We start from the raw sequence: 10,176 nt of genomic DNA, 5'->3' as shown, positions 1-10,176 counted from the left end.
GAACATGTTAAATGGTATAGCCTGGCTGGTAACCTTATTTTGATAAGCAACGTTTTTGTTGTGCTTAGCTACTTATCTGGGACACCCATGAGGCTATCAGAGTGTAGCATTTCTGTATAATAATCTACACAGATGTCAATTACTTTTATTTTAAGTGTATTACTGCATGCCTAAATGTGTACATTTATAATCTGTGGTTACTCTTTTTTAAGGGAGCTGTATATTTTGTTTTGCCGCTTTTTCCGGCAAAAAGCAGTCGGTACTTTCCCATTCAAAATCTGTGAAGAACCAGCAACTAGAGACTTATCTGGAAGGAAAAAAAAAGCTGCTGTGAATTTGTATGATGTTCGAGTGGTTGTTGAGTTGAACTGTAGCTTTTTTTAAATGAGGCAAACAAATTCAAAAACTTTTATTGACTGTTTTGGTGAGCATACAATTTCACCCAAAAAATATATTTTTGCTATCAAAATGTTATTATACCCAATTTTTTAATTTGCATGCTTTTTTAATCTTCGTGATTTGATAACAGATTTACTAATCAAGTCCCAAAATTTTAAATGATTGAAAGGTTTTTGTATGGAGCCCTTCTACAATGGCAATAAGAGAATTATTTCAACAACCACTGAGTCAGCTTTCCTCAGTAAACAAGAAAAATAGTTTTGATAATGAAGAATTGTATACATTTATATATAATTCCATGATTAAACTTAACTATGCACCAATTTGTAAAACCGATTCTGCAAACTGACTATTTTGTATACAACCTAAAAATTTGATCACATGATTTTTGCTGGTATGCATGACTCTGAATTAGTGTTGGTTTTAATGTGATAATAGCTTATGGTAAATGGATGGTTGGAAACCTGGAGGAAATGGATGCTTATTTCACCGAGAAAGAATATGTCAACAACAAATTTTAATATTTGGATAGTCGTACTGGTTTGGGAAGTGGTTGTAGCCAGGTGATTGTAACCGGTTTGAAAAATTGTTGTAACCGGTTTGGATAAATTGTTGTAACCAGTCTGAAAAGTGGTTGTAACCAGTTTGAAAAGTGGTTGTAACCAGTTTGAAAAGTGGTTGTAACCGGTTTGAAAAGTGGTTGTAACCAGTTTGAAAAGTGGTTGTAACCGGTTTGGATAATTGTTGTATTCGGTTTGGATAATTGTTGTAACCAGTTTGAAAAGTGGTTGTAACCGGTTTGGATAATTGTTGTAGCCAGTTTGAAAAGTGGTTGTAACCGGATTTGAGGGATGAAATTTGATGTTTTTTGGGAAATGGTTGACGAAATAAATCATACCCGAGCAGGTGATAGGACTCATATATTATTTATGTGTGCTATAATTACTTTAGTTTGTAGAAATTAATAATAGTAACCTTGGTTAAAGGCTGGGTACACTATTGGTAATCTTCTCACTTGGTGTATCTCAACAAATGCATAACACAACAAACCTGTGCAAATTTGAGCTCAGTTGGTCGTCGAAGTTGCGAGATAATAACGAAAGAAAAAACACCCTTGTCACACGAAGTTGTGTGCGTTCAGATGGTTGATTTCGAGACCTTAAATTCTAAACTTGAGGTATCGAAATCAAATTCGTGGAAAATTACTTCTTTCTCGAAAACTTTGTCACTTCAGAGGGAGCCGTTTCTCACAATGTTTTATACAATCAACCTCTCCCCGTTACTCGTCACCAAGTAAGGTTTTATGCTAATAATTTTTTTGAGTAATTACCAATAGTGTCCACTGTATTTAATGATCTTTCTCACCGGCCCAACATACACAAACAAACAAACAAATAACTTTGACTAACACTCCATTCTATTGAAGAAGTTATTTGATTTGATGAATACCTTTAGTGTGTTTTGTTGTTCCTGTTGCTGCTGTAGTTGTTGATGGGGTTGTTTTTATACTTTTTTTGTTCAACCATACTTATTAAATTTCACTACATCCGTATGGGCTTTGACATGTGCTAAATTCAGCCCCAGGAGTAGGTGGTAGTATGTCCCTGGTGAACGTTAATTTTGGTCGGTACCCCAAGTCAGTTGTAGCCCCCATCAATACATTGATGTGTCCGTCTGGCCTTGTCAGGCGATTTCTCATTGTAAAAGTACAAACAAAGTTACCTTCCCCCCCCCCCCCCTCCCATTTCACTGGTTCCATAACCCTGGGAAGTGCCGGTGTCAGATGCAACTGTGTCCGCCATGCAATACTGTCCGCTCCGGACACTTTTCCGTATGCAATCGTGTCCGGGGCTATGCCAAAACCGTCCGGCGGACATGTTATGTACATGACTGTGTGTATGTGCGCGCATAAGCGAGTGTGCATGCACTGAACCTACGCATTATGCAGCATGAATATTCACGTATTTTTATGATTGCAGCGAATACCCGGCGGCCGAACATTTTTTATGTCATTCATAACATGCACTTAGCTTGTAAAGAAAATGGCAAACGTGTTCCGTCGATCAATGGCGTTTAATTTACCTCTAGGACGGTTTTGCACGGGGGCGGACACAACTGCATGTGCAAATGTGTCCGGGCCGACACAATTGCATTATGCAGCAGCGTCCGGGCGGACACGATTGCATATGCAAAACCGTCCGGCGAACATTATTGCATATGCAATAATGTCCTCCGGATAGTATTGCATAGAGGACATAATTGCATGCGACACCGGTACAATGTGACACAGTCATCAAATACTATAGCATCCGATCGTAATCTTGGATTAGTTAACCACTACCATGCCACATCATCTGTTTGGGTTTTACACTAGATAATGCAATAATGCTATTAAAGGCGACTGTAGCCAAATAATTACGTTGAAATAATATTGACTCTCGGCATTTTGAAGGGAACAAAATTACAGACTGCAACCCTCATTCGTTGGCAGCATTTGAATGCAAATGTGAGAACTCCCAAAGCTAAAGATGATTAATATTCATTGTCTGCTAGGTGTGTGAATGTATAACTCATCCGCCATGAATTATGAGTGAAACCTGATAAATAGTATTCAACTTAAGGGGTCTTGTTTACAGGTATTGCCGACAACACGAGCATATACCGTATAATAGCCGCACACTGATGACATACCAGCAACAATGCAGCGTGTCACAACCGCATCCCCCATTGCTGCTCATAAATAATGCATAACCGTTGTGTGTGTAGTGTATTAGATTCAAACCACACGCGACTGGCACGCGTCGGCCCTATGAGATAGCAAAAAAGAGGCGTGTACTGTTTGCCTTCTAAATTTGTTGCGTATATCCCAATGTTATGATTGATGGATTTGAAATGCCTTGGTGGAGTGGATGTTTCTTCAAAGGTGAAGGAGGATACATGAATATCTCTGCTGGAGTTCAAGACAGAGGAATAGCTTCTGTGATGCACACTGAAGGTATGTTTACCTTGTAGGATAAGTATATGCCGGCATAAGCCTACATTTGATTAACATCATTTCATACGTTGATAAGAGCATGCATGCAGTTATAAATGGGGCTATATCCTAAAAATATTATATTCCGATTTATGGCATAAATTTGTAGTGATGTTCGTAGGGTTGTTATATTAATAGCATTTTTTAATTGTCCATCTATATTAAAAGTGTGTCTCGGTCACCCGTACCGTACACAAGGGCAATTTTCCTGAGGCTGCTTTTCGTGAATTTCTGTGCTTAGATTTGGGGTCTTAGAACGAAGGCGCTGTAAGCGCAGAGATGTGGTAAGCACTGAGCTGTGAGATTGACCCAAGTTCAACATAGAAGATACAATGTGTACAAGGACGGCGAGAAGGGTATAAGAGCTCGTTTGAAGTTTTGATTGATACACCCTCTTTGAAAGAGCACGTTAGTTTTGCCTTTACAAAAATGGTTTTCCCATCCAAGGGACAATTATTTGGGATTAATTGGGAAGCCTTGCTGACGCTTTTGCAAGGATGCCGGGCGTGTGGGATCAATTTACGTGGATCACACAATAATTATTGTAATCAAATTATTGTAATCAATTATTTGGGGGTAAAAATTAATGCACTTGCAAGTTTACGGGAATTTCATGACAAGGGTTTCTTCTCACCTTTTCATTTCAAAAACTCGACAAAATAGAACTGATATTGTTCTATACTTATATATGCATCTGCGATGGTAGTCTTGCAGCTTTTGCGGGTAATTATTATTTATGAATACGAGGAAACACGCTTTTCAATGGATAGGGTCTTATTATGTATTTTACTACCCGCATAAAATACGTCAGCTGTTTGTGCTCGACGCTAGCTTGAATGAATTGAGAAAATTATTCGTCTTAGTTTAGTGATTAATTTTTCGTTGGGACATTATTTTATTTTATGCATACAATTTTTAGTGTGAATTCTCCTGAGAAAAAACACTCGAACGTTAAAACTTTTTACATAATGTTTAAATAATATTAAGAAACTTGTGTGATAGGCATAGATGTTAAATTTACACTTGCAAAAGAATAGGCATATGCCTACTTGGTTTTATATATACGGTAAAGCAGAATGTATAAAACACTAATTTTTCCCCGAGTCCTGTAAACAAAACCCACAGAAATAAAGGGTCAACTCGAATAAATTAACCAAACATCTACATTTTGCTTATTGTGTTTAAAAACTGCTAACATTTGATTACATATGCTTTAGTTTGTATTTTAATAGTTAAAAAAAATATATAAAAACGTAATAATAAAGGGATTATTTTTTTGCTGATACCAACAACAAACTTCCTAAATCAACCGCAACCGAAACAGATCACAATGGGCATTTAGAAACCATTTTATGCTTCATTTCGAAACAAGACTGCTGAACATTAAAAGTATAGAATAAACTTAATCATTTCCAATGAATTTGTTTCCACAAACTGATACTTAAAGGCAGCGGACACTATTGGTAATTGTCAAAGACCAGCCTTCACAGTTAGTGTATCTCAACATTTATGCATAAAATAACAAACCTGTGTAAATTTGAGCTCAATCGGTCATCGAAGTTGCGAGATATGAATGAAAGAAGAAAAAAAAACCTTGTCACACGAAGTTATGTGCGTTTAGATGGTTGATTTCGAGACCTCAAGTTCTAAATCTGAGGTCTCGAAATCAAATTCGTGGAAAATTACTTCTTTCTCGAAAACTATGGCACTTCAGAGGGAGCCGTTTCTCACAATGTTTCATTACTATCAACAGTACTCGTCACCAAGAAAGGTTTTATGCTAATAATTATTTTGAGTAATTACCAATAGTGTCCACTGCCTTTTAAACACAAATTGTAAACCGATTCTTAGGCAAATATCCACGAGCAGGTTAAACATTATCCCTCAAGTGCGTCTAATGACAGCCATGGTCTTTATTGGCGATACTCAAGTGGTTTTTATTCTTCCACCGTTAGAGCTATAACTCCACTTCCTTATTACATTCAATGGTGTCCTTCCGTACAGGAAACAATCTAGCGAGCCTGTAATTTCAAGGGTCGTCTGTTGGAATGGAAGTCCACACTCTAAAACTTCATGTAGACCTATAGGATATCTACACCTATGTTGGTGGTAACTTATTTCAGTTCAAAAATTGGTGTTGTTTAACACCGAAATAACGAACTCTACATGGCAAGTGCATGGTGTTACCGCAAACCAAATATATATTGATACATCACCATGCAATTCCTCAAATCAACACCGAAATACTTGCCCAATATGAATGCTGGGATAGGATTCAAATCAACACCGATGGTGTAAATTTTCAAATTTTCCATTAGTCTGCAATCACAATACCATGCAGTTGGCCTGCATTGAATTTGACAGTGTAAAAGTCATTGATTTTCTTCGGCATTGAATAGAAAAATAATCTCATAATGTAAATGTGTCGGATACATGGCGTCTGGATATACCACATAAACACAGAGTGTGGGCTGTTAGTAAAATTCAGTTTTCTTTGATAGCATGCCACACCGATCGATTGTAATCAGTAGTTATTTTTAAACAATGCGCGTAAAAAATCATTTACAACGCTGTATCGGTTCTTCCTATTGGTCGATACATTAATTCATTCATTGAATTGTTAATACGGGCTCTCTTATTGGTCAATCGATAAGATAACACATTGTAATATGACAGATGGCCATGCTTAGCCGAACATCTGTTTACGATTGTTTTATTTAGAGCATCTGAATAAAACAATTACAATTTGTGTTTTATTTTGTTTTCAATTAGCAGGTATATTCTGTTCGCGAGAGGATCCATTGGGTGTGGCGTGTAGAAATGGCTTTAAAAACACTGAAATTTCGAAAAAAATTAGGCTGATACAAATATAAACGCATTTGTTTTAACAGTCACAAATCCACGGTTCAAATGGGGGGACGGGAGGGTGTGGGATCTTTTTGGGGTGACGTGTTCCGCCCCCCCCCCCCCTCGCCCCAACCACCACCCACAGTTACGTCATTGTTTAGAAAGGGCTAAAATTTCAAACAATGTTCTAACTGTCAGTAGTTTAGAAAGGCTCGTTTTTGCAAGTTTGGACTTGACTTTGTCCAGCGAGTCAGACAGGATACTTCTCTAATCTATAAGTTCCGCCTACGAGTTATAGTGTTGGATTTGGGATCACTTAATACTGAAGAACCGTTTCAGACATGTTTGACTTGGGTAGTCGCATTGTCGAAAAAGAAAACTCTACTGATTGCTAAAAACTTGTTGTTAATTTGTTGTTTTTCACTGCAGACTGACGAAGTAAAGGATTTTCAAGATGTCGTCCTACGATTTCACGCGAGAGCTGTCGCTCTCATCTGTGAGGTCATCGTACAGCTGCGAGAATTCACGAGTTGTGAGCGGCTCGTCACCACATCGAGGCTCGGCTTCGTCTCCTTCGTCAGCCTCGCTGTCGAGTGACCATGAATCAAGTTTTGTTTACTTTGATGCTCTGCTTCCGAGCAACGTCCTGTCTCTGCTGAACGAAATGAGGCTGAGCGGTGAGTGTACAGACACCGTGCTCTGTGTTGGTTCCCGTGAATTCACCTGTCACCGTGCGTTACTCGCTGCGGTCAGCCCGTACTTCAGAGCAATGTTTGCCGGCGATTTACGGGAGAGCTTGGAAAGCCGGATCTCCCTCCATGACCTTTGCCCTCGAATGGTGGGCATCCTGATCGAATTCTCGTACCGGTCTCGCATTCTCATCACTGAGGAGAACGCCGAGGAGCTATTCATCACCGCAAATTTCCTTCAGTTCGAGCAGGTCGCCAAGTCATGCACCGAGTACCTGCAACGGAACATCACCGCGGGAAACTGCATGAGTCTCGCGAGGTTCGCCGAGACTTATCGATGTCTTCCGTTGCTGAGGGACGCAGAGAAGTTCATCCTAGAGAACTTTGAGAGCGTCTCAGAAGAAGAAGAGTTCTTAGATCTTCGGTTTGACCAACTTGTAGCGTACATTCGCCATGACCAGCTTGTTGTGCAGTCGGAGAAGGCCGTCTACGATGCAGTGTTGAGATGGATCAAATCGAACCCGGAAGAGAGAGCTTTCTTCAGATCACAACTCCTCCGATCGATACGTCTTCCTCTCATCGAAGAGGACATCTTAAGTGAGATGCTCTCATGTCGAGATGAGGACAGTCTCTCTAAGTCAAGACACTGCAATGATGTTCTGAAAGAAGCTAAATGCTGCCAGTGGTTGATGAAACGAGGATACCGCGTGTTGGGCCCGGGTACCTCGCCAAGAAGTCCAGGTCGAAGGTCAGAGGTCATTATACTGGTAGGAGGTCACCAGAAGGGTCTGGATGGAGAGTACATCTACAGTGATGAGATGTTTTGTATGGATGCAGGAGAGGCTGTCAAATCATCGTATCCAAGATGGTATCCTTTAGCTAAGATGCCGCATCACATGAAAAGAAAGTACAGTGTCACTTCATTAGGTAAGTTAATTGTGTATACGCAAAAAGTGGTTTTACCTTCATCATCTCCTTCTTGAGTTTGTTTTGAAACATTTTGTTTGTGTTTCTATCAAACGAAAACGATGCTTTGGCCGTATCCAAGTAATCGGCTACAGCTACGGCTTCGACTGTTGCTAATGGTGTTACTAGTGTCCCATACTTCAACGCATGACGGCGAGGAGATACAGCCGTAGCCGTATAGTAGCCGCCGTTTTGAACACAGCCTTGTGTGGTTTTCGTACGACCATCAACACAGCATTAGTTTAGTTGACGTCAACAGCGCCCTCACATTATTTCAAACAGAAAGTGCACTCTCACTGTTGACGCAAATATACCCGGTAGTTTAAAACGCCAGGTAACCTATCGATTTCATGGGCGATCATATTTTTTGTTATAAATTACTTTCTCTAATATTGTTGTAAGAAGAAACTACTGAACTTGCGGGTACAAACATTTTTTTTAGTGTTGGGTATAATAATGTGAACTTTTATGAGCTAGGTCTGAGAGGGCGCATCTTTTTTGATGATATTTTTTTTTTTTTTTTACTTTTGCCCTTCCCTGGACGGCCTGTGCTTGTTTTTATTGTTTTTTCCGAAGAATTCAAATAAAATAAATAAATAAATATTGATTTTCTGCAGGTTCTGATATCTATGTTACCGGTGGTTATGACACTGTTTGTGACCAATCATCTCGTCTAGTTTGGCGTTACTCCTTCTCACGTAACCGATGGAGACCAGTCACCAGCATGCTCGAAGCCCGCCATTCTCACGGGTCGGCGTCATTAAACAGTCGTCTGTACGTAGTCGGCGGCAAAACGTCTTTCCAAAACACCCGTCTGGACACGGTAGAATGTTACAACCCATTCACGGATGAATGGAAAACTCTTCCCCCTCTGCCAATTGCCGTCAGTGTACCATCCGTTGTCGGCCATCATTCAAGACTGTATGTGATTGGTGGAGCCACGCAGGACGAGTGCGCATGCCCGCATATCCAGTGCTACGATCCAATCACAAACGCTTGGTCGCTGCTCCCGAATCTTGAATTCTCCAGAAAAACGCTTCGGGTTACCGTTTCCGATGACGGAAGAATGTTCGTCCTGGGCGGGAGAAAACCTCGCGAAGTTTCCGAAGTCTCGGTGGAAACAAGCGAGGAGTGCCAGCACGAGCCGTCCAATGAGCAGCGGACATTTCCTGGGATCACCGTTGCGGGCGACAGATTGTGGATTTTTGGCGGGAAAATTGGGGAGGAGTCCAAAAGTTGTGCCGAATATTACGACTTACAAACTAACACGTGGACTACGTTAGTAGGGTTCATGCCCAAAGCACTGTACATGCACGGCTGCGTGACGATAGCTGATGACGCGTGACACTGATGACGTTATTCAGTGCCATAGAGGGTGCGTTCGTTTAGCTTCCTTGGGTCGACCCCGGTGTGTGGCGATTTTTTTTTCAGGACGAACGTGTGCATATAATTACCCACGTTCGTCCTGGAAAAAAAAACCGCCACACACCGGGGTCGGCCCAGGGAAGCTAAACGAACGCACCCAGAGATATAAAACCAATGAACAAACAAAATAACGATCATAATATAATGTGTCTGGTTATGTTTCCTTATAAACCGTGCTGCAAGTCTCGAACATTTTTTCATTGAGGCAAATTTTCAGTGAGTCAAATTAAGTTGACATCAAATGAAAAAGTTTAGGATATTGAAATAGCACGTACCTATGTTGGTAGCCAACACTAAATAGTTGACGCGTCATTGCGTTCGTACCGTTGCTGATGCATGTATAGGCACTGGACACTGTTGGTAATTACTCATAGTTAACAAAAAACCTTACTTGGTAATAATGAGCAATGGAGAGCTGTTGATAGTATAAAATAATAATTGTGAGAAACGGCTCCCTCTGAAGTAACGTATTTTTTGAGAAAGAAGTTATTAGAGATTATTTTGTGTGTGAATAACTGACCTTCCGTTCAGTTAAGTACTATCGTCTTCAGCAAAAAATGGATGTGCTCGAAAACCATTTCTACTTTGCGTCGATTGACAGTAGTACTAATTGCACAAAATAAGTCATTTTACTTTACATTATTGTTTGTCTGTTTGTTTGTTGGTTTTGTATTAATGTGGAAAGTTTCTTCGGTATGTTGCATTTTTCTTAAAATTCGATAATGTTTCAGATGTGTGGAGGATTAAAAATTAGTTTTAAAAATATTTCTATTCTAAAAAACACGTATATAGTTGCAGTCTAGACTGATAATAATG

At 39.9% G+C, this 10,176-nt stretch overlaps 1 protein-coding gene across 1 annotated transcript; it reads left to right on the top strand.

Annotated features, from left to right (window-relative positions):
- Positions 1-2,604: 2,604 nt before the first annotated feature.
- Positions 2,605-9,377, top strand: LOC117304394 (kelch-like protein 24). Its single transcript, XM_033788824.1, has 3 exons — positions 2,605-3,394; positions 6,710-7,896; positions 8,553-9,377. Exons 2-3 carry the CDS (start codon positions 6,735-6,737, stop codon positions 9,278-9,280), a joined length of 1,890 nt encoding a protein of 629 aa, XP_033644715.1. The 5' UTR covers positions 2,605-3,394; positions 6,710-6,734; the 3' UTR covers positions 9,281-9,377.
- Positions 9,378-10,176: the final 799 nt, after the last annotated feature.

Source organism: Asterias rubens, chromosome 21 (assembly GCF_902459465.1).
Source record: "Asterias rubens chromosome 21, eAstRub1.3, whole genome shotgun sequence".
Lineage (NCBI taxonomy): Eukaryota > Metazoa > Echinodermata > Asteroidea > Forcipulatida > Asteriidae > Asterias > Asterias rubens.
Note: the sequence above shows the minus strand (reverse complement) of the source record. Positions and strands in the feature narration are given on the sequence as shown.